At 48.4% G+C, this 24,746-nt stretch overlaps 2 protein-coding genes and 1 long non-coding RNA gene across 8 annotated transcripts in view; all 3 read right to left on the bottom strand.

Moving 5' to 3' along the window:
* Positions 1-7,970, bottom strand: part of LOC309354459 — a 91,446-nt gene extending 83,476 nt beyond the window's left edge. Inside the window, exon 1 of the long non-coding RNA XR_014162322.1 lies at positions 7,898-7,970. This is a non-coding gene — a long non-coding RNA (uncharacterized lncRNA). The remainder of the gene's footprint in view (positions 1-7,897) is intronic.
* ARHGAP27 (Rho GTPase activating protein 27) overlaps positions 1-12,126 on the bottom strand; it is a 62,562-nt gene extending 50,436 nt beyond the window's left edge. The window contains exon 1 of one of the 3 annotated variants that reach the window (XM_081883929.1): positions 10,606-12,126. The gene's annotated coding sequence lies outside the window, so the exon portion shown is untranslated. Of the gene's footprint in view, positions 1-141; positions 247-680; positions 1,005-10,605 lie in introns of those variants that run through there. The other 2 variants (XM_081883927.1, XM_081883928.1) reach the window with 2 other exon arrangements.
* Positions 12,127-19,582: 7,456 nt separating this feature from the next.
* The window catches only part of PLEKHM1 (pleckstrin homology and RUN domain containing M1), a 45,769-nt gene continuing 40,605 nt past the window's right edge, over positions 19,583-24,746 (bottom strand). For all 4 annotated transcript variants that reach the window (XM_081883863.1, XM_081883864.1, XM_081883865.1 and 1 more), the window contains 2 exons: positions 23,991-24,148; positions 19,583-20,379 (listed from right to left, as the gene is read on the bottom strand). In XM_081883863.1, coding sequence (XP_081739989.1) covers positions 20,262-20,379; positions 23,991-24,148 — 276 coding nt within the window. In that variant the 3' untranslated portion in view covers positions 19,583-20,261. The remainder of the gene's footprint in view (positions 20,380-23,990; positions 24,149-24,746) is intronic.

The raw sequence follows: 24,746 nt of genomic DNA, 5'->3' as shown, positions 1-24,746 counted from the left end.
ACAGTATCCCCCTGCTGGCCCAGGAAGAGAACTTCAGTATATAACAGTTCTAGCTGTACCCAAATATTGTTTTGAACTGCCACGTCTCTACCCACAGTGTCACCCCCTATCAATTTCAATCCACCCCTGCTTTATTCAAACCTCGGCTGTTTAAAACTGCCACTTTTTCTCCTTTCAGCGTCTCTCTCTTCTTGCCATACTCAAATTTCTCCCCTATTCCATTCCCCCAGTTGCTTCATGTGAGATAAAGGATGTGGAGTCCTCAGATATTCCAGAGTGCTTTACTCAAACCTCTACCATTGTTTAAAACTGCCGTTTTCCTGTTTCTTCCATCCCTGCTTTACACATACTTCTGCCATTGTTGCAAACCACCTCTTTGTGACACTAAGAATCCTCTAGTGGGATGACGACAGCATTACATTTTTATGTATATAGGAAGAAATATAAACAGAAACACCGTTCTATTAGAACTGCTTGCAAGAAAATGCACACTGGGGCAACACTGAATATAAAAATACGCCTACCAAGTTAAATGCATGCAAAAATGTGCATACATTTTCATCCAGACTTAACCCCCTCCTCCCCACCCCACCCTCATCGCTGGCTAGCTACTGTGGAGGACCAAGCTTAGGATTGGGAAATATAGAGAAACTAGAATTGACATGTCATCTATCCCCTACCTGAGAGCAGTTTTAGGAAAACCTCTTTCCTACTGGAGCTTCCAAAATGAGCAGCTGGATAATGAATCTGGCTGGTTTTGATAGAAGAAACCCTGCTCCCATGCTTTCCCTCCCATACTGATAGATACTGACTTCTCTGCGACTGGGGTGGTGGACTTCCTCCAAACAGCAGAAGGGCTTCCTCTTCGGCAGTTTCTCTGCTTTCTGAGCCCTGATTGGGGGGGGGGGGAATCCCCAGAGTAGATTACAGACTTGCAAATGGTGTTCCCGGATGAGGGCTTCAGGCCGAGGGCTTCCCAACACTACTCCGAAAAAGTAAAAAAAACAACAATTCATTTCAACAGTGTGCACTGAGAAATGCAATCAGATAGGTCCCAATATTAAAACTTCTCCGGTGGTCTTCCAGCATAACAATATGGCACTGGTTAATAAGTACTGATGCTTTTGAATTCAAATTCCAACACACTATACATACAGATCGCCGAAGAATTGATGCTTTTGAATTATGGTGCTGGAGGAGACTCTGGAGAGTCCCATGGACTGCAAGAAGAACAAACCATTCCATTCTTAAGGAAGTCAGCCCTGAGTGCTCACAGATCCTGAAGCTGAGGCTCCAATACTTTGGCCACCTCATGAGAAGAGAAGACTCCCTGGAAAAGACCCTGATGTTGGGAAAGATGGAGGGCACAAGAAGAAGGGGACGACAGAGGGCGAGATGCTGGGACAGTGTTCTTGAAGCTACCAGCATGACCAAACTACGGGAGGCAGTGGAAGACAGGAGTGCCTGGCGTGCTCTGGTCCATGGGGTCACAAAGAGTCAGACACGACTAAACAACTAAACAACAACAATAAGTAGCCTGGGCAAGTAGCAAGGGCTACTTTTGAAAACAGGTCTGAAGGCTTGTCCCTCTCCTTCTGAAAGCTAGCCATTTCTGCTCCCTCCGCCTTCCCTCTAGGTTAGCAACAGAGAGGGCTGGTTTGCCTCAAAGGCCCTCAGCTGATATAGATTAAGCTGGCAATGTCAAACGCCTGCGAACACTAAGCTAGGAGTAAGTCACCCCACTGAGTGCTGTGACCTATTCCTGAGTGAGCATGCACCGAATTGTTGTGCAAACCTCCCTTTTGGGGAATTTAATAAAGCAGTCGATATGCCAGCCTAGTTTCTGTTGTGCAGTGTGCTGTTCCTATCCCCTGGTCCACAGTGCGAGCTGCAGCCAACAGTATTCTTTGCCCAGGCTTATGGCTATTAAATAATCTATGGCCTGTGAAAGTGTGGGGAGAGGACAGTTATTATGATGATTTTTTTACTGTCAGTATGCTTTCGACTATGTTTTTATTACATTTCTATCACTGATGTTTTGCAATGCGTTTCCGATGTTGTATACCGCCCTGACATCTTTTGATAAAAGGTGGTATATAAATTGTATTATTAATAATAATATTAATATTAATGATCATAAAGGTAAAGGGACCCCTGACCATTAGGTCCAGTCATGGCCGACTCTGGTGTTGCGGCGCTCATCTCACTCTATAGGCCAAGGGAGCCGGCGTTTGTCCGCAGACAGCTTCTGGGTCATGTGGCCAGCATGACTAAGCCACTTCTGGCGAACCAGAGCAGTCATGGAAACACCATTTACCTTCCCGCTGGAGCGGTGCCTATTTATCTACTTGCACTTTGATGTGCTTTCGAACTGCTAGGTTGGCAGGAGCAGGGACCGAGCAACGGGAGCTCACCGCGCAGTGGCGTAGCGTGGGGGTGCAGGGGGGGCCGGCCGCACCGGGCGCAACATCTGGGGGTTAGGGTTAGGGGGCGCAAACCCACAGGTTAGGGGGTGCAAATTACTTGCCTTGCCCCGGGTGCTGACAACCCACGCTATGCCACTGTCACCGCGTCGGGGGAATGGAACCGCTGACCTTCTGATCGGCACGTCCTAGGCTCTGTGGTTTCACCCACAGTGCCACCCAAGACCCATTAATGATCTGTGCTACCCTTACAAAGGATTCCTTACTGATGGTTAAACAAGATGTATTCAAAACAAGAAGATGGTGTGGAAACCGGAAGGGTTTTAGTTTGCATATTACGGTAAATGGCAATTTTTAATAGCACGTTGCATTCTAGAGCTAACATTGCAGTGTGCTAACCAGTGCGCACTGCTCTGATGCTAGCCCAAATGCCACACTGCACTGTCATAACAAAGGCAACACAGTGCGTGGGTGTGCCTGTCTCAGGGTTCTTCCGTTTGTCAGTCTGTGCTCAGCCAGCTCTCTCTGTTTTCCTGCCTCTGTTCTTTTTCCCCCCTTTTTGCTGGGAGGAGTCTTGCAAATGGGGCCAGACGCTACAGCTGCGGCTGGTGCAGCGGTTTCCTGCGTGAACTGTAGTCTGTGACAAAACGATCTGCACAGAGCCAGGTTGCACGGAAGGGACCAGATCTTACTTGGGCCTTGCACTCCCCGTTACATAACGGTTACCTTTTCCCAGTATGAAGCTGTGTTATGATACAGGGGGAAGACGAGAGCTGCTGAAATTATCTCTCACACATAGCAAAGGCTCGTGTGAGATGGGCCATATGATTGTGGGGCGCTGCCCTGCCGAAAACATGCACACTGACAGCATCACTTGCTGGCCATATACCGTATTTTTCGCTCTATAAGACACACCAGACCACAAGATGCACCTAGTTTTTGGAGGAGGAAAACAATAAAAAAAATATTCTGAATCTCAGAAGCCACAACAGCAAGAGGGATCGCTGTGCAGTGAAAGCAGCAATCCCTCTTGCTGTTCTGGCTTCTGGGATAGCTGCGCAGCCTGCATTCGCTCCATAAGACACACACACATTTCCCCTTACTTTTTAGGAGGGAAAAAGTGAGTCTTATAGAGCAAAAAATACGATATTTGCTGGCCGTAGGAGGGTACCAGAAGGCTCTGCAGTATTCAAACATCCCTGGTTAACCATCCTTCACACAGCAGAGCTGTTCATGTATACAGTGGTACCTCTGGTTGCGAACGGGATCCGTTCCAGAGGCCCGTTTGCAACATGAAAGGAGCACGAGCCGCAACGGCGTGTCTGCGCACACGCGGGTTGCAATTTGCCGCTTCTGCGCATGTGCGTGATGTCATTCTGCGCTTCTGCACATGCGCGAGCAGCGAAACCCAGAAGTAACCCTTTCTGGTACTTCCGGGTCACCGCAGGCCGTAACCTGAAAGACCGTAACATGAAGCAAACGTAACATGAGGTATGACTGTATACAGTGGTAAGGTAAAATGTAAAGGTACCCCTGCCCTTGCGGGCCAATCGTGTCCGACTCTAGGGTTGTGCGCCCATCTCACTTAAGAGGCCGGGGGCCAGCGCTGTCTGGAGACACCTCCGGGTCACGTGGCAAGCGTGACGAAGCTGCTCTGGCGAGCCGGCACCAGCGCAGCACACGGAAACGCCGTTTACCTTCCCGCTATAAAGCAGTACCTATTTATTTACTTGCACTTTCATGGAACTTTGAAGTGTCAGGCATAGCCCTATTGGCTTTAGCCCAAACGTAGCAGAGTTTTCCTGCACAGCGAAGAAGCTAGTTGAGGTGGAAATGACTAGTCAGCTAGACTCAGACTAACTATTTACAGGATTTATTAAAAGGAAAAAATAAAACCAGCAGAGTTTCTGCATACAAAACAAAGCAAAATAAATCCTTTCTTTCTCTCTCTCTCAACCATACACAGCACTTCTACTCCTAACACACACCTCACATCAAACTGAGCTAGCAATCCCTAGTTAAGAGTTGAATGCTGGTCGTTAACCAATCAGAGTAAGCAGTTTCTAGGTCAAGCTGACCTGGGCTTTCTGCCAAGAGTAAATTGACACTGCCTTGAGTTAATTGTTTGAAGCCAGAATCTGCAAGTTTCCCATGAGAATCAATTAACAGAAACTGAACACACTTAGGGGTGCTTTCAAACTGCTAGGTGGGCAGGAGGTGGGACCGAAAGATGGGAGCTCACCCTGCTGCGGGGATTCGAACCGTCAACCATGCGATAGGCAAGCCCTAGGCGCTGAGGTTTTACCCACAGCGCCACCCGCGTCCCCCCGTATACAGTGGTACCTCAGGTTAAGTACTTAATTCATTCTGGAGGTCCGTTCTTAACCTCAAACTGTTCTTAACCTCAAGACCACTTTAGCTAATGGGGCCTCCTGCTGCTGCTGTGCCGCCTGAGCACGATTTCTGTTCTCATCCTAAAGCAAAATTCTTAACCCAAGGTACTATTTCTGGGTTAGCGGAGTCTGTAACCTGAAGCATATGTAACCTGAAGCATCTGTAACCCGAGGTACCACTGTATGTTTATACATGTAGCATACCCTTCAACTGTCTCGTTTTATGTGGGACATCCCAGAAGCAAATCCTGGTTTCTGTTTGGACCCTGGAATTTTTTTGGTACAACACTCCTTTTTCAGACTGATGCTCTGGCATGAGTCAACTGAGTTGCACCAGAGTACTAGAACAAAAACCGCTCATTTTTCGGACACGACACACATGGATACTGGACGTGACACCGCCATGCGTAACATCTGGGCATTGCGCGGCATCTGGGGGGGAGCTCAGCCCCCTAAAATACATGGGGGGCACTTAAGTCCCCTCAGCCCTCAGGAATTGGTGCCCATGCTGGATGCTATGAAATAGACCCCTTCATGTGGCTGCCAAACTGGTGTATGGCCTGCAAGCCCACTGGCAACCGGAGCTACTCCTGGCTCAATCTCTCATCTGTGTTCGATGCAACTGACCATGTATCCTCCTAGTCTGTCTGCAGGAGATGGGTTTCAGTGGAAATGTTCCGCTCTTACCTCCAGAAACGGTTTAAGAAGGTAGCACAGGGTGTACGTTTCCGAGCACAATTCCAAGTGTTGGTGCTGAGCTTTAAAGCCCTAATCAGCCTCGGCCCAGTATACCTGAAGGAGCATCTCCACCCCCATCGCTCAGCCCAGAGATGGAGGTCCAGCTCCGAGGGCCTTCAGGCAGCTCCCTCCCTGCGAGAAGCAAGGTTACAGGGATCCAGGCAGAGGGCCTTCTCGGTGGTGGCACCCTCCCTGTGGAACGCCCTCCCATCAGATGTCAAGGAAATAAACAACTATCTGACTTTTAGAAGACATCTGAAGGCAACCCTGTTTAGGGAAGTTTTTCATGTTTGAAGTTTAATTGTGTTTTTAATGTTCTGTTGAAAGCCACCCAGAGTGGCTGGGGAAACCTAGCCAGATGGTCAGGATAGAAATAATAAATTACTATTATTACTCAGATTCCTGCCTCTTGAACCACAGGGGGCTGCAGGGCATTACATTGTCTCCAGGGCTATTTAATTATTTGTTTCTGGGAATATGCTGATGATGGCCCAACTCTATTTCTCTGTAATGTCTGAATCAGTAATGGCCAAGGAGGTCCTGAGTGAGGTTCTGGTTGCACTAGTGAGCTGGATGAATGCTAATAAACTGAATCTGAATCCTGGCAAAATGGAGGCTCTGTGGGCGAATTGTTCCCAGATCTGGGAAGCTGGTAAACTTCCTGCCCTGAATGGGATCATACTCTCCCTGAAGGAGCAGGTTTGTAATCTGCAGGTGTTCCCAGACCCTTTGAAAGTAGTTTAACTTCTGCCCATCATTGCACAGAAGAGAGTTAGAGATGGAGGAAGTGGCCTTCTCTGACAAACTATCTCACTTTCAGCAAGCAGAGAAGTGAAATTGACTAAGCTGCAGATGGGGAATAGGTGGCTTTCAAAAACTGATATATATTTTTTAAGGAACAGATACAAAAAAAAGTGGGTGCATTGCTGCCGGGAACATAAATTAGCAATATCAAAAGCAACACGATGGCCAGAAACAATTGCAATGTGAAAAACTTTATGGACTAATTCAAAACATCAAAACTAACAAACTGAAGTCTCTGAAAGTCCTTAAATGAATCACTGTGTCAGACTTTACCCAGAGGAGAGCAAGCTTTGTATAATCAGCAAATGATGTCGAACATAATCGCATGAGCACTGTTCCAGAGTATTTTTCATTCTCATGTACAGTGCTACCTCGGGTTAAGTACTTAATTCGTTCCGGAGGTCTGTTCTTAACCTGAAACTGTTCTTAACCTGAAGCACCACTTTAGCTAATGGGGCCTCTTGCTGCTGCCGCGCCGCCGAAGCACGATTTCAGTTCTCATTCTGAAGCAAAGTTCTTAACCTGAAGCACTATTTCCGGGTTAGCGGAATCTGTAACCTGAAGCATATGTAACCTGAAGTGTATGTAACCTGAGGTACCACTGTATATTATATCTATCTTATATCTACTCGAAAAAAGATTGGTTAACGAAGAAATTACATATCTTTCTATTCACGAGTGTTAAATTAATTGGCTGATGAAGAATTCAACGAAACAGTAGTTGTTATCCGGAAACACCGTTCAGCAGAGTTCAGAGTTGGACATGAGAATCAGACATTCGCTGATTATACAAAGCTTCACAGCTTGCTCTCAGCTGGGTAAAGTCTGGCATTGTAATTGTTTTTGGCCACCATGTTGCTTTTGATATTGCTGGGAACATAAATTAATCTTTCTTTTCAATTTGGCTATAGCATTCGTTCTCTTGAATGCTACACACTTACCTACGTTTTCAACTTATCCTGCCTAATTTTCAGAAGAAACTCAAAGTAAAATTGCATCGAGAATAAACGAATCCATCACATAAAAGCAACCTTTCCCTCACTTCCCAATGGAAATTGCAAAGCAGCCGCCGGAATTTGAACATTAAAATATCAAAATATCCATACTCATTCCCCAAACACCAATTCCCCTTCCTGTTCAAACAATGATTTCTGAAATGCATAGAGCAGCAATGAGTTTCATTGCTTATCCCTAGAGAAGGTACCGTCACTGTTGCCATAGAACCTGGCCTTTGGCACTTGGGCCATTCCAGTCTATGGCAATCTTGGCTGTGAGTCGTGGAATATCTGCTCCCTGCCATGCAGGCCTTTGCCCATCTGGCCTGAGAGGGCAGGGCCCTGACGGACTCCAACTACAAAAGCCGACGCAGCTGAACAGACTCTTGGACTGGGCTGTTGTTGTGGGATTTATTTTATTTTTTGCTGTTTTTGATATTAATCTTTTGTATCTTTATTTTAGTTCTTGCTGTGCATTATGTGGAAAATGTTTAATTTGGTTGTGTACTTTTTTGTTGGTTTATTCATTGCTTATGACAGGCACCCCCAAACTCCAGATGTTTTGGGACTACAACTCCCATCATCCCTAGCTAACAGGACCAGTGGTCAGGGATGATGGGAACTGTAGTCCCAAGACAGCAATGCCTGGCTTATGACTTGTTACATTTGTAATTACGTAATATTTTTCATGTGTTAAGCCGCCTTGAGCATGGTTTTAACGATGGAAAGACAGCATACATATAATATTATGTATGTATATACGTTTGCCGCACATATGTTTGCACCCACTGGGAGATATCCTGAATTTTCCAAGCACAAAAATATTACAGTTTGAGGGCTAGAAAATGCTTTCTCCCTAAAAAAGAAACTAGAGGAAGGAATAACAGGTGCACATTGTTTGTCCCACATGTTTGTCCATGTGTTCTGATCATATAATCATAGAATTGTAGTAATTATTATTATTATTATTATTATTATTATTATTATTATTATTATTTATACCCTGCCCACCTCAGTCAGAGCCGGGCTCTGGGCGGCTAACACCAATAAAATCACAGTAAAAGCATAATAGGGGGGAAAGAGGGGGGCAATTTAAAATACAGGTTAAAATGCAATTTAAAATGCAGCCTCGTTTTAAAGTAGCTGATAAATCAAGACCATAAGGGGAGGGAAACATAAGGGTCAGACTGAGTCCAAACCAAAGGCCAGGCGGAACAGCTCTGTCTTGCAGGCCCTGCGGAAAGATGTCAAGTACCGCAGGGCCCTAGTCTCTTGAGACAGAGCGTTCCACCAAGTTGGGGCCAGTACTGAAAAGGCCCTGGCCCTAGCTGAGACCAGTCCAACCACCTTGCGACCTGGAAGAGTTGGAAGGGACACCAGTGGTCATCTAGGCCAACCCCCTGCAATGCAGGGAACTTTTGCCCAATGTGGGGATCAAAGCCACAATGTTGAGATTGAGAGTCTCAAGCTCTACCAGCTGAGCTATCCCTGCTGTCACCTTTCAGCTCAGTAATGAAGAGAAAGGTGTCGTCACATGTTCAGAGGCACTTGCCTATATGATTTCTTTACAGGTTTCCCCGACTGAATTTTTGGCTTTGAAAACACATTCTGAGGCTTAGTGCTGCTGGAAACTCAGGGAAGGGTATGAAGTCTATTCAAAAGCTGAAAAAACTCAGTGCATGGCCACCTTGTCTAACTATCCCTGTACAAAATGCAGGTCTGTACAAAAAAAAAAATCAGCAGAACAGTTCATGGAAGCCAAACCAAACGTGCCACAAGCGCACCGTAGCTACAGGTGTCTGAAAAGCAATTGTATGCACATCTCGAGCAAGTGAGCCAAGCCACATGGACAGGTGACCATCCAACCTTTGCTAAAAAAAAACCTCCAAAGAAGGAGAGTATATATGTCTATATGTCACCTATAAGTTGGTCTATATGTCACCCTTCCACACTGAGCTACGCCCGGAGCAGTTTACAACAAACATGCAGTAGTCATCAAACACAAAACATCAGGAGGCTGTTGGTTGTGCTCAGCCTATTATGGTGAAATACATGCAATTCATTGCCACTAAATGTTGTTGTGGCCACTAGCATAGATGTCTTTTTAAGAACGAATAGACAAACTGAACAAGGAAAGAGAGAGAAATCAGTATCTAGCAGACATGGTGGCTGGGGAAGAAACTTCCATGTTTCAGAGGAATGAGGCTCTTGTTTACAAATTCAGGGAATAAACCCCAGACAAAGAGCTTTGTTTTCCTGCCCTGCTTGCATCTTCAGGGCTGCTGCTGCAGTGCTTTGAGATGGCTGGATGGATCAGCTTTAGCATGTCCTCAATCCTATGCCCATTACGTTTTTGGTATGCATTTCCCATTTAAAATATCACCAAAACCATATCACAAAAATCAGGAATGTGTGCGATAGCTGTGTAGAAGTCTGTGCGCTTCAAAATGCAGACCAAACACATTTCTACTCTGTTCCTAGCAGGTACTGAGTTAGACAGACCTTGATCTGATTTAAAAAAAGGTTCCTTAATTTCCCTCAGTACTTCTGAAGAGCAGATAGCAGGACATTGTTTAGCATTCTGGAAAATTAAAAAAAGCTTGCATGCTCTTTTGAGATGTTTCTTTATAAAAGTATCTCCCCAATAGTGATGTTGGGATTTTTCTGATGGGCCAATATGGCAACAATTATTTTGTGTTTCCCGTCGTGTTTGCACTGTGCGTCAGGGCACCATCGCTCCACTTGCACAGACGAGGAAAACCGAAGTTTCTCCCAGAGCCATTAAACAATCCCAGCATGGCTATATGGGATCTGGACCACAGTTTGACCTCTCTGCCCCCACTGGACAGCTGCCAGCCCTCCTGCCTCTCAAAGATCAATGGGCCAGAATTTGTGGACCAAAAGAGATGCAGGATTGTGCCCAGCTTCTCCATCCTCTCTCTAGCTCGCCAATTGAATGGGTTGGAAAATATTTGGAGGGGACTTTTATGTCAGGAGCAGCTGTTCCCTTCTGTGCAAGGAGTGCTGGCGAGAATCCATTTCTCTAACAAGCAACTCTTGCCCAGACAAACACACAAGCCCTGCCGAAGCTGATCATTCAAGAAATTAAGCTCACACTCTGAATTTTCAACAGCTGGAACAACATTGGGGAAACGGAGGTCATTTTGACCTGTTTTCCATGCTGTCCCATCGTGGATTCAGCCAGCCTCCCGGGACTTGACCCCTTGACCCCACCCTGTTCCCCTGTTTTACCTGCTGGCTCACATTTTCTTAGTTTCCTTTCCTGTCCCGGCCTCTTCTTCGCCTGCCTTTCGATCCTACGCTTCGAAGGATGTCCCAGATCTTCCTCGTTGATTGTATCAGGAGCAGCACGGACCTGCCCAGGCCTGTGTGCCTGGTCTGAACCTGTCTCAGGTCCTCCCCTACCTAAACTATGTCGAGAACGGAGGAAAGGAGGGGGAGCAGAGACTGTCACAAAACAGATCTTTCTGTCGGCTTCCTCAGGAGAAGGAGACTTGCGAGTGAAGGAAAGAAACAGCAGTCGGTCAAGACTTTGGTCCAGCGGCTCTCCCCAAACATCTTCATCATCGCCAGCAGCCCAAGTCTGGCATTCAGCCGGCACCTAAAGGATCGAAATCAGCTTCTCCTTGCGGGCAGCAGCCAAGACGTCCGACGGCAAGAGGAGCGTTCCGCAAGTGCCGCTTCGACGCAACACGAAAAACCAAAACGAAGAGGCACCTCTGGGGAAAACAGCCGGCCACACCCCTTCCAGTTTCTTTCATCCAGGTCAATTCCAGCTGAGGACAGGTGCTTGCTTCTCCAGCCGTCAAAAAGAGGTCCTTGCAGTCACACAAGACCTAGTTCCGTGACCTCCGACTCCTTCCCAGCGATGCCCGTTTTCGGCCAAGCCCTGCCGAACTTGTGCAGAGTCTTGCGAGAGTGAGGCAGGCAGAACGACAAGGCTGTTCCCACCAGCCTGCGCTGGATGGAGGAAGGAAGCTTCCTCAGTCAGAGGAAGTCTCCCCAAGGCCGGGGAGGTTGGGGGGAGGGCGCTGCTCAGTGGGGAATGACTCACACACCGCCGCCGAGTGCATCTCTCTCTCGGTGCGTGTCCAAGATTTCCACCAGCCTCCTGTGCCACCCTGATTGAGTCACGGGCTTGTCGGAGGGCATGGATAGCATTCCGGCTGGGTTGGGCTCCTCCAGTCCCAAAAGGATGTGTGTGTGCACATTTATTTATCTCGCGAGCAGTGAAGGAAGGCAATGAGGAGCCACACGTGTCTGTCGCCAGAAGGAACAACCTACCTGTGCCTTTCAAAACCGAGGGCATGATGTGCTGGGCTGACCTTTGCCATGCCAAGGGGCAGAAGAAAGCCTCTCCCTTTCGGCAGGCAGACCTCAAAAAAAGGAGCTGCTTTCTGTTTTCTGAGCTGCGGAAGGTCTGCCACAAGCTCAGTAGGTGGTTTTTGGCAAGCTGCTCTTATCGTCTCAGCACCCACCCACCCAGGAGCCTAGACACGCAGAGAGGGATATTTATAACCGCACCGGTTCCCAACGTTTGGTTTCCGCCAGGCTCAAATGTGAGTCAAAGAAGCAAAAGGCGGGGAGCCATTTTTGCAGGGGAGGAGGAAGCCATTTATAAATTTGTCATTCCAGGAAGCATGAGGGGCAGGGGTGCCATCTAGGGAATCTGAGGGGCCAAGTGCGCTCCCCCATTTTTTTCAATGAGCCCCCTCCCCATTTTTCTGCGCCCTGTGGCAGAAAAACCTTTCCATGGCTGTGACGGGGGCTACCAGCAGGTAGCAGAAAGGTGCCCCGTCCTGCGCAGTGTCAGGAGATGTGTGTGACATCACTTGTTGCGTGTGTGACATCACATGTGCGCGCCGGACCCCTTTAATCTTGGGGGAGACCAGGCGCCTGTGGTGAAGGCCTTAGGTGAAAAAGGGGTCAGGTGGGGGAATGTTTTCGATACAAGGGCCATGTTCCCCTCTGGTCAACCCTAGGCCAGAGGTGGGCGGGGCCACAGGCAAAAGTTAAAGGGGGTGGAGCAATGAACATTAGATATTATTTGTACAATAGGCCAGATTCTGAACATGCACATGCCTCTCTGGCCTCCATTAGGAATGCAAGAGGCTCCATTTGAGATCAAGGACACATTGCAGCTAGACAATGACATTGGGGTGCAAGCAGGGGCAGTGAGGGGTGTGGCCTGGAGAAAGGGGTGTGGCTTGGAGAGGGGTGTGGCCTGGAGAGAGGGTGTGGCTTGGGGAGAGTTCAAAGGGCCGAGTGGCCTGAAGAGTCCCATTCAGCATCAGGCCTTTAGTGCCACACCCCTGAGTTGATTGGACAAGAAAAGGTTGGGCCCTCTTTCCCAAACTTCCAAAATACCTCCTCTGCCCCAGAGAAATTCCACAGGCCTTTTTACTAAAGCGGATATACTCATTGCTATTTTCATAGAAAAAGAGATGCTGGAACTCACCGTGAACGCCTCCTTTGTTTTCTTATAATGGCAATGGAGCCCACCTGAGAGGTGCTCAGTTCAAGCGAGTTCCGACTGGGAAAAAAGCCCTGGATATACTAATATTGTCCTACATTAAAGTTAAAGATAAAGGGAACCCTTGACCATTAGGTCCAGTCGTGGCCGACTCTGGGGTTGCGGCACTCATCTCGCTTTATTGGCCGAGGGAGCCAGCGTATAGCTTCCGGGTCATGTGGCCAGCAGGACTAAGCCACTTCTGGCGAACCAGAGCAGCGCACGGAAACGCCATTTACCTTCCCGCCGGAGCGGTAGCTATTTATCTACTTGCACTTTGACGTGCTTTCAAACTGCTAGGTTGGCAGGAGCAGGGACTGAGCAATCCCCATCGCAGGGATTCGAACCACCAACCTTCTGATTGGCAAGCCCTAGGCTCTGTGGTTTAACCCACAGCGCCACCCGCGTAGGAGACTGTTATTACTGAGATCCCGCCTTTGAAAAATTTGGCACATTTAAAGATGCCCTTTAGAGATGCATCGTTATTATCTGAGTGACAGGAGGCTGCTGTTTTAATTTAATTTTAATATTTTGGCTCAGGTGCAGAAATGTTTCCAGGCAGACAGGCAGATATTACATTAGGCAAAGGTGCCACACAGTTAAGTGAAGGCCTCTGGGGAGGTTCACATACACCATAACCCAAGTCTCCTATAGCATTTGGAAAATGGTCACAATATTGTTGTTTCAGCAGGTCTAAAGCTGGGCTTTTGTTGTTTAATTTGATTGGGCGCTAAGGGATTGACTGAATTGTCTTTATCACGGCCTCATTTTCTCTCGTTCCAATGAATATTTCATGCAGCCTTGCCCTGCTTCTCTCTAGTTTGGTGTTCTTTCCACCCCACCCTTCCTTGTTAAAAATAAAACAAAATAGCAGCAGCACGAAAGTATACAAATAGTCAGCAGCAGCAACCCAAAGCAGCAATTAAAACACCTCCACCACATCATAAGAATCATTATGCCTGTTATTACACCTCCACTGTAGAAACAATATGCATCTGAATACGAGGTGCTGGGAACCGCAGGTGGGAAAAGTGCTGCTGCGCATCTCTCTCCGTTGGGGTGAAAATAAACAGGTCTGTGCAGGGGCCACGACTGAGAAGGCCCTCCTGCCAGTTGCCACCTGCCTCACTTTGGTGGTTCTTGGCAGGCTTCCAAAGAAATAACACCTGGGTGGTAGCCATATGTTAGGAGCAGGCAATTCTTCAGCTACCCAGGTCCCAAGCTATGTGGTGAAACTGGGAGCCAGTGCAATTGTTTCAGCACTGGGGAGCTGCCCAGCACCAGTCGGCACCAAGACAGCTGGAGGGCTGAGTTTGGGGATGCCTGTCGTAAAGCAAGGAACCACTGTAGTTATCTCCTTGACATCTGGTGGGAGGGAGTTCCACAGGGCTGGTGCCACTACTGAGAAGGCCCTCTGCCTGGTTCCCTGTAACTTCGCTTCTTGCAGGAAGGGAACCGCCAGAAGGCTCTTGGAGCTGGACCTCAGTGTCCGGGCTGAATGATGGGGGTGGAGACGCTCCTTCAGGTATACTGGGCCGAGGCCGTTTAGGACTTTAAAGGTCAGCACCAACACTTTGAATTGTGCTTGGAAATGTAAGGTAAAGGTAAAGGGACCCCTGACCATTAGGTCCAGTCGTGACCGACTCTGGGGTTGCTGTGCTCATCTCGCTTTATTGGCCGAGGGTGCTGGCGTACAACTTCCTGGTCCTGTGGCTAGCATGACTAAGCCGCTTCTGGCGAACCAGAGCAGCGCACGGAAACGCCGTTTACCTTCCCGCCAGAGCGGTACCTATTGATCTACTTGCACTCTGACGTGCTTTCGAACTGCTAGGTTGGCAGGAGCAGGGACCGAGCAACGGGAGCTCACCCCATCATGGGGATTCGAACTGCTAACCTTCCGATTGGCCAGTCCTAGGCTCTGTGGTGTAGACCACAGTGCTACCATGTACTGGGAGCCAATGTAGGTCTTTCAGGACGGGTGTTATATGGTCTCAGCGGCTGCTCCCAGTCACCAGGCCAGCTGCCGCATTCTGGATTAGTTGTAGTTGTAGCAATGGCTGAAGCCATACAACCTGGCTTTGCAGTAGCTGGAGGCCTGGGCTCGTGGGCGGCCACAGCTGGCTCTGGGCCTAGTACATCAGGTTACGCCGCACCTCCCTCTTGGTGGCCCTGATTCCCAGATTGCAAACCTCCTCCTTTTGGTGGAGTGCAACCGCATCTGGAACAAGTTGAAACAGCCTCCCAAAGCACATAAACACCCACCAGTCTTAATCCAAGCTGAGCTTCAGTTTATTGACTTTAAGCGACACATGACGGGTGCCAGGCACCCAACCGAGCATGCACCTGAAATCGGATGTAAGGGAGTAGTAGAATTGAGCATCATTAACCCATTGATGACCTCTTCTGCAACTCATCTCTTGATGGCCTCAGTCAGGTAGATCAATTCTGGGGAAACTTTCCCCCCTTTTAGGGTTGTTTTCCTTCAGGGGTAATCTTGGAGCGGGGGCTTGCATGACACTTGGGTCATCATTTTTTCTCTTACTTCGTTTTCTCTCTCCCTGCTCCCCTCTTCCTCCTTCCCCTGCAGGTTGCTTGGGATGGGGCAGGGAAAACAGATCACTCTTGCCCAGAGCTTTCCAAACTGTGCATCTCGATACGTTAGTGTATGGTTGCCAGATGTCCCCATTTCCCGGGGACAGTCCCTGGATTTACATATCTGTACCTGGACAAAATGGGACGCGGGTGGCGCTGTGGGTTAAACCACAAGGCCTAGGACTTGCCAATCAGAAGGTCGGCGGTTCGAATCCCCACGACGGGGTGAGCTCCCATTGCTCGGTCCCTGCTCCTGCCAACCCACCAGTTCAAAAGCACATCAAAGTGCAAGTAGATAAATAGGTACCACTCTGACGGGAAGGTAAACGGCGTTTCCGTGCACTGCTCTGGTTCGCCAGAAGCGGCTTAGTCATGCTGGCCACATGACCTGGAAGCTGTACGCCGGCTCCCTTGGCCAATAAAGCGAGATGAGCACCGCAACCCCAGCGTTGGTCACGACTGGACCTAATGGTCGGGGGTCCGTTTACCTTTACCTGGACAAAATCTGTCCCTGGAATGTCCTCGGATTTCTTTTAATGTCCCTGGATTTATATTTTAAGGGATTCATATTTTATATTAGTAGGGAATGAATGTTGTGTGATTGGTTCAACGGCACAAGACACATTATATGGGGACTTCTGGTGAGGCAAAATGGCGGGCGCCACGGCAGCGAGCAGCTCCTGAAGCCAGCCAGAGCCAACTGCGCTACCAGGCTGGCTCTGGGCTGCTGAGACTGCCACTGCCGAGGGGGAACCGGGAACGCCCGGTGCAGCAACTGGGAGAACCACTGACACACACATTCCCGTGACCCAAATCGAGGCGGGAGCGAGAGAGCACCCGGCCAACTGCCCAGTGGCGCTCCGGGGCCAGGAAAACCCTGGAGCTGACTCAGGAAGGAGGAGGAGAGAGAGAGAGGAAGGAGAGAGAAAAGGGGAGCCCTTACCTTGCCGCGCCACTGCCGCTCAGGAGGAGAGGTAGGAGAGCACTGGGAGGGTTAGCGCTCCAAGAGAGCAGGTCGGGGCCCAGAGGAAAGCTGCGCGACAGACGAGACCACAGAAAAGATACTTCTTCTTTTTTAAAAACTTGTTAAAAATAACTTTTCTCTCTCTTTTTATTTTTAAAAAAGAGTGTACCTGGATTCTTTGAAAAAAAATCTGGTAACCTTACATTAGCATGTTGGCTGCAGTGTGTAGGTGTGTTGCACAAACACTCCCCGTACTCCTCCTGAGGCTGAAAGGGGTTAGTTTAACCTCCAGTTTGCTAGTAAAACTGAACTAGGTAAAGGGACCCCTGACCATTAGGTCCAGTCGTGGCCAACACTGGGGTTGCGGCGCTCACCTTGCTTTATTGGCTGAGGGAGCCGGTGTACAGCTTCCAGGTCATGTGGCCAGCATGCCTAAGCCGCTTCTGGTGAACCAGAGCAGCGCACAGAAACGCCCTTTACCTTCCCGCTGGAGTGGTACCTATTTATCTACTTGCGCTTTGACGTGCTTTCGAACTGCTACGTTGGCAGGGGCTGGGACCGAGCAATGGGAGCTCGCTCCGTTGTGGGGATTCGAACTGCCAACCTTCTGATTGGCAAGTCCTAGGCAACGTGGTTTAACCCACAGTGCCACCTGCATCCAAAACTGAACTACTGTGTCGCAAAATGGTGCATGTCTAAAAAGTGTGTCGCCAACCTGAAAAGTTTGGAAGGGTCTGCTCTTGTCAGAGGTCTGAGCTGATCGCTTGCTTGTAGATCACTTTTGAAATCAGGCTGCAGCTTGGCCCTGCCCCACTTGAAATGGAGGTTGAAAACCATGGGAGCAAGAAAACCCAGGTAGGTCTGGCCCCACAGAAGCACAGGGCCCCCCAAACTCCAGTTCAGAGAGCTATTTCACAATGCCATGACTCATTGGCAGAGAAAACCACTCAGGGTTTCAAGAGAATTATTGCAGGATCATATTCCCCTCACCTCATCCTCCCAACACAGGTTACTAATCAGGGTGGCCAAAGCAGTTCCTGTGTCAAAACCAGGCTAAATTGGATATAGGAAAGGACTAGTAGCTATCAGACAATAATTGCTACCATCTTCCGGGCTCCAAGGCTTTTTGAGGACACGTCTGGGAATCGCTCCCAAAAATTGGCATCTGGGTGGATTTTTGCCAAATTGGCAAAATATCTGGGAAAACCCGGACATATGACAAGTGGAGCAATTTTTGACAAATCCCCCAAAAGCCTAAAAACGTAGATGATGTTCCCAAAAGAAGCTCAACAACTTTAACCGAGAACAAAACAAAACGTCCGTCCGGATTTTCACATTTGGGAACCTTAATTATGGGAGCGGGTGGGTGTGATCTTGTGGCTTCCTTCTAATGCTGAGATTTGACATGCCATTTTTCAACGTGACATCTAAAAACCGCCCTCCCAAGCTGTTCACATTTCCTCATGTACACACACAGAGGCATCACTTCCTCTCCATACTTGCTTTAACTAAAACCACACTATTTCCCTAGCTGACCCATGCTATATTAATATATGTGCTTCCATCTCACATCCTTACATCATTCCTGACATTGGTATTGCACCGTTCCTCCACAGAACTCAAGGCGGTATGCCTCATTTTACCCTCTCAAAAACTCAGTAAGGCTGTGATAGCGCTTCACCCAGTCACCAATGTGTCTTAAAATATATATATTAAAAATTCAATATATATATATTTTAAAAATACATTTTTCAATAATATCACCTGTTCATGCACCTTTCCTTTTTCTGTCAGAGTTACTGTCTTGTGTGAAGCATCTTCCTGAGTAGAAAAGCCCATGTTGGTTGCCTGGTTTGTGTCAACATTGGAAAAGGACTTTTGGTTCCTTGTTCTTGGCATGTGTCTGCTTCCAGAGACAAAGGAGTGTGTCTCTTGGGTGTGTGTAGCTAAACTGCTGGAGAATCACAGCACCTGCTGTGGCTGCAGAAACCCGTAACTCATACCCACTGCCTCTTGTGGTTTTTTTTGCTGCATTAGCAGCACTGAAGTGATCTCCCCGGGGCTTGACCCTGCCTGGGCAGTGTGTCTGGAGGTCCTGGGCTGCTCAGACGACAAGACCCCCCCCCCTTCCCAGCATCGCTGACGTGGTCCAAATGAAAGCAGAGCCACACGTTTGGCACCAGCTTGGCTGCAGGAGTTGCCAGAAGGAGGCGTACAAGACTCCAACCATCTTAGGCCCTCCGCTCTGGATTTGTGTAGGGTCTACTACTCTCTTGGGGACGCGGGTGGCGCTGCGGGTTAAACCACAGAGCCTAGGACTTGCTGATCAGAAGGTCGGCGGTTCGAATCCCCGCGACGGAGTAAGCTCCCGTTGCTCAGTCCCTGCTCCTGCCAACCTAGCAGTTCGAAAGCACGTCAAAGTGCAAGTAGATAAATAGGTACCGCTCCAGCGGGAAGGTAAACGGCGTTTCCGTGCGCTGCTCTGGTTCGCCAGAAGTGGCTTCGTCATGCTGGCCACATGACCCGGAAGCTGTACGCCGGCTCCCTCGGCCAGTAAAGCGAGATGAGCGCCACAACCCCAGAGTCGGTCACGACTGGACCTAATGGTTAGGGGTCCCTTTACCTTTACTACTCCCTTAGCCTTTTCCTCTCCCGAAGATGTCCCACAAGACCGTGGGCATGGATTTTTGCTGCCAAAGCCTTGCTCACAAATGACGATAGCCGCAAGGCAGCAGAGATTTAGGGTCAGAGTTTTCCTTCTCCTAGAGGGGTTACCTTCCCTGGTCGATGAGCCCCATCTGTCGCTCATTTCCCTCGACAACATGTGCAGTCACTGTCTTCTTGACCTCTGGACCCACGATTGGTCTCGTTTCCTCAATCCGCCAGAGCCTGTCTTCGCAGGCAGGGGATAGACAAGTCCCTAACCTATCAATGGTTTAAGACTGCCCTCACCTGAGTTAGCCACCCACTCAAAGCTGTTTCCCTGATGTGGTCACTGTTGCATGCTCATAGCTTCTAGGTGCCACTGGTGAGAGCTCCCAAGTGCAGGGTAGGAACCAAAGATGGACAAACCATGTCTCCCCTAACACCCAAACTTTGAAGGCAAAGGAAGCTGCAAAGAAACGAGAGGTCCCCGAGTGAGTTCCTTATTAAATTATTTTTTATTATCTGCATAGAAGATTAAAATGGAAAATAAAAATTCATCTCTGGAACCCATTGGCCTAGCATTAAAAAAGAAGGAGCAGAGAAGTGGTTTATTATTTGTAAGAAGGTCACTTTGCTTAGAGGGTGCTGGAATGTGTTTTCCCAGAGGATTCAGCAGCTGTTTGGCACGTGGCAATTCAAGGGTAGCCTGTAAAGTGCGGAAGGCACAAGAACTCTGCTATAAAGTGCATTAATTTAAAAACAAAAGAGAAAAAACCACACCCTTTCTTATCGAATCAAAATGTCCGCTAACGTTTCGTCTCCCTTAGGAGTCCAAGTTTGACAAGTCTTACGCGTATCAAATGCTTGCTGCACCCATAGCAGCCAGGTATTTTGTCTCCAGAAGCCGGAGAGAGACAGAAGGGAAAGGATTGTGGCTCCAAGTGGCGGCGAAAGGAAGTCACTGCCTTCTTCCCACCTTTCTCTGTCGGAAATGTGATCCACAGCTGATGTCGCCAGAGCCCAGGTGATCCCTGATGGGTTGGACCTTCAGGGGAAAGGAGTTGTGTGACTAGCCAGGGTCTTCCTTTGCTCCAAAGCCTGCCTCTGTCCTTTCCCAGCTGTCCTCTGGCCTGCCCCCTTAAGGGCTGTGGTCTGCGCCTCTTCAGGGAGAGGTCATTTGCAAAGGGACGCCTGTAGCTTCTGCTGGTATTCCTCCCGGCGGACGCAGCGAGGACAGAAACTGGCACTTGCCTGGCAGCTGCTGTGGAACACAGTCTTGCACACCTTGCACCTGTTGGGAAAAGAGGAGATTAATAGCTGAAGCAATTCATGCCACTTGGAAGGGAGGGGAAAGAAGTACAGACAGCCCATTAAAGTGGGGGCGGGGTAGAGAACTCCCCTTGTCAAGGGCCGCATTCCCTCAAGCGGAATCTGTTGGGGGCCACATCCCGGTGGTGGGCAGGGCTGAGGTCAGTGGTGGGACCAGTCATTCCCCCACCCTCACCTTCTGACACCCAATTTTTCTTCTCTTCTCTCTTTCTTCCTCTACATCTAGCAAGCTGCCAAGGGAGGCACAGGTCAACAGAGCTCTGAACCGATCGCTTGCAGGTTTTTAAAACCAAATTATGCTTAGTTAAACATGTTAAATTAACTTAATCGGAAAGCTTGCAATTACCAGATAGCCTTAGGATTTAAATACGTAATGTGATGAATTAATATGTTTAAAGTTGAATGGTTAAGAAAGACAGATAGATGTTAAGTGATTACGTTAAATTTTTAAGAGTTTAGGTTTTGGAAAACCGTTAAAATGATATACAGTGAAATTAAACCAGGGATATACGAGGAAGTCACTTAACAATGTTATGAAGATCGGTTTATTTACGGTGCAGATGTATGTTTGTCTGTTTATTTGTTTGTTTGTTTAAAAAAAATTCTGGAAAATTATTATTATTTTTTTGAAAAAAACAAAAACAAAATTATGGTTAGGACTGCCAGCTACCGCCCTCTCCATCCCGTGTCTCACCACTCCTTTTCAAATCATCATGCGGGGCTTGTTCAAAAACCTCTCTGTGAATTGTGTGATCTGTTCAGTTCAGAACAAACTTCCACGCTTGCATTTGGCTTTGGGAAGAACCATCCCCCCCTGTTTGCAGCCAGAACGCAGCACAGCCCTCGGACTTATTTTTCTCTTTTCCTCTGCTCAAAAGCAGACTGGTAACTTTGTGGCCCTGTGGCTGAACGGCTACGCAAGAGGAAGTGACCCCAGGCTGCCACCTGTGCAGGACAGCGATTCAGGAAGGGCCTGCTCCTCCTCGGAGCTATTGTCAGGAGAGCTCCAGGCACATCCTGCCTCGCCGGGTAAATAGCCTGATTTGGGCGACAGGAAACTGCATCAGCTCAGCAAGCAGGCACTCTTCCTGCCTCAGCACAAAGCCAGTGAGCAGAGGGCGGCAATCTTCAATGAACCAGGCCTGCCGACGGCTCTCTTGTCTGCGCTGCTCTGATGCTGCAGCCTTGTGAGATTGAGCTGGGGTGCGGGTAAAAGGAAGTCGGGTATTCAAAAGCTACTCTAAAGGAGGAACCGGGGCCTGAATTCCTGTTCAGCGTTCTGACCTTCCCTGCTGAACAGAGATCAGGAAGATGTTCTCTTCCAGAAGCTGTTGGTCCACTGGTGGAGAAGGCTGAAGGGAACTGCAGGGCCAACATCATCCTGATGGCTTGTTGTTGTTTAGTCGGGTCCGACTCTTCGTGACCCCATGGATCAGAGCATGCCAGGCACTTCTGTCTTCCACTGCCTCCCGCAGTTTGGTCAAACTCATGTTGGTAGCTTCAAGAACACTATCCAACCATCTCGTCCTCTGTCGTCCCCTTCTCCTTGTGCCTTCCATCTTTCCCAACATCAGGGTCTTTTCCAGGGAGTCTTCTCTTCTCATGAGGTGGCCAAAGTACTGCAGCGTCAGCTTCAGGATCTGTCCTTCCAGTGAGCACTCAGGGCTAATTTCCTTCAGAATGGATAGGTTTGATCTTCTTGCAGTCCATGGGACTCTCAAGAGTCTCCTCCAGCACCATAATTCAAAAGCATCAATTCTTCGGTGATCAGCCTTCTTGATGGTCCAGCTCTCACTTCCATACATCACAACTGGGAAAACCATAGCTTGAACTATATGGACCTTTGTTGGCAAGGTGATGTCTCTGCTTTTTAAGATGCTGTCTAGGTTTGTCACTGCTTTTCTCCCAAGAAGCAGGCGTCTTATCCTGATGGCTAGAGGTTGCTAAAAAACGGTGGACCTCCTTCCTACTGAAGCATTATCCCCACCCCACCCCACCCCACCCCACTGATTTTCAAAAACCCTGCCCTCTTACAATACAGTGGACACTCGGGTTGCGAACGTGATCTGTGCGGGATGTACCTTTGCAACCTGCAGCGGTGCATCTGCACACGCGCGGGTTGCAATTCGGTGCTACTGCCCATGCGCGACCGCCAAAACCCGGAAGTATCCCGTTCCGGTACTTCCGGGTTTCGGCAGTCCGTAACCTGAAAAAAAGCATACCTGAAGCATCTGTAACCTGAGGCATGACTGTGATAGGATTGGAAGGGATGTCATGGAACAGCAGTGTGCCTGAAGACAATATGCCTAAAGCATCCCCAATAAATGCCTTGCCAAGCCTTATTCCTCAGCTGCACCTTGAGCTCCAGGGCATGGGAGATAACATTGCAGGATGATTTTTTTGTTATTTTATTTATTCATTCATTGAATTTATATACCGCCCTATACCCGGGGGTCCCAGGGCGGTTCACAGAATAAAATCACAAAATACATAATAAAAATAAAAACAATAACCCAATAGCACCCCGCCCCCCATTTTAATCATGTGTGTTTGGTGTATTTTAAATTTTGCATTATGTATGCTTTTATAGTTGTAAGTCGCTTTGGGGCATTTTTGTTGTAAGATACAGTGGTGCCTCGCAAGATGAAATTAATCCGTTCCGCGAGTCTCTTCGTCTTGCGGTTTCTTCGTCTTGCAAAGCACGGCTATTAGCGGCTTAGCGGCTATTAGCGGCTTAGCAGCTATTAACGGCTTAGCGGCTATTAACAGCTTAGCGGCTTTAAGAAAAAGGAAACAAACTCGCAAGACGTTTCGTCTTGCAAAGCAAGCCCATAGGGAAATTCGTCTTGCGGAACAACTCAAAAAACGGAAAACTCTTTCGTCTTGCGCGTTTTTCGTCTTGCGAGGCATTCGTCTTGCGAGGTACCACTGTACAGTGGTACCTCTGCTTGTGAACAGGATCCATTCTGGAGGCCCGTTCGCAACATGAAAAGCCCACAACCTGAAGCGCCGTATCTACGCAGGTGTGCGGCGTGATTTGGCGCTTGTGTGCATGCGTGAGCAGCGAAACCCGGAAGTAACCCTTTCCAGTACTTCCGGGTCTCTGCGGGACGCAACCTGAAAAAACGTAACATGAAGCAAACGTAACATGAGGTATGACTGTATTATTATATGTATAATATAATAATTATATTAATAATAATAAATCTTAATAAAGAAATACTTATTCTTCACCTCTCCCCCTCCATTGCAAAACAGGCAGTGTGGCGCAACAGTTAGTGTTGGACTATGGCTTGGGAGACCAGGGTTCGAATCCCCATTCAGCCATGAAGGTCCCTGGGTGACCTTGGGCCAGACACCATCTCTCAGCCTGACCAACCTCACAGGGTTGTTGTGAGGGTGAAGTGGGGAAGAGGAGAACCATCTACACCACCTCGAGCTCCTTGGAAGATAAAGGTGGTATAGACACGTGACAAATACATGAATAAAAATGAACACAACTGCGAAAAACGAATCGCTTCTTTGAAAACTTGACTCCAAAGGCAAGGTGGGGAAGAGAGGAAGAACGCTCACCTGGTCGTTGTGTCAAATTCAAAGGGGAAGATGATGTCGTTCCTGTTGCAGATCTCGCAGATGAAGCCCCTCTGGGTGCACAGGTCGCAATTGTAGACGTGATGGGAGGCAAACTGAATTAGAGACTGGAGGAATGTCTCAAACACGCCGTCCGCTATCTAGGAACAGAGGAGGGCTATTAATAATAATAATAATAATAAAAATTTATTTATATCCCGCCCTCCCCAGCCGAAGCCGGGCTCAGAGCAGCTAACAGCAATAAAAGTAACACAGCATTCTAAAATTAATATTCTAAAATCTATTCAAAATCAAATGGCAACCACTGGGCCAGAGTTCTACGAGGATACCAAAGGAGGGGGTCAGACTGTGCCTTGGCCAAAGGCCTGGTGGAACAGCTCTGTCTTGCAGGCCCTGTGAAAGATGTCAAGTCCCACAGGGCCCTAGTCTCTTGTGACAGAGCGTTCCACCAAGCCGGGGGCAGTACTGAAAAGGCCCTGGCCCTAGTTGAAACCAATTTAACCACCTTGCGACTTGGGACCTCCAAAGTGTTGTCATTTGTGGACCTTAAGGTCCTCCACGGGGCTTACTAGGAGAGGCGGTCCCATAGGTATTAGCAGGTGGGGAAGGGTGGTCGTAAAAGCGAAACCTTTATCTGTGAGGCAGCTGTGAATACAGAGAGGCCAGGTGACCGACTCACACCTGAAGTTCTGACACAGATAACAAATCATCAGAAACATGCAGGACAAAAGGGAAATT

This window comes from Podarcis melisellensis, assembly GCF_964234715.1.
Source record: "Podarcis melisellensis genome assembly, chromosome: 13".
In the NCBI taxonomy this organism is placed as follows: domain Eukaryota; kingdom Metazoa; phylum Chordata; class Lepidosauria; order Squamata; family Lacertidae; genus Podarcis; species Podarcis melisellensis.
This window is presented reverse-complemented; position numbering and strand designations above follow the sequence as displayed.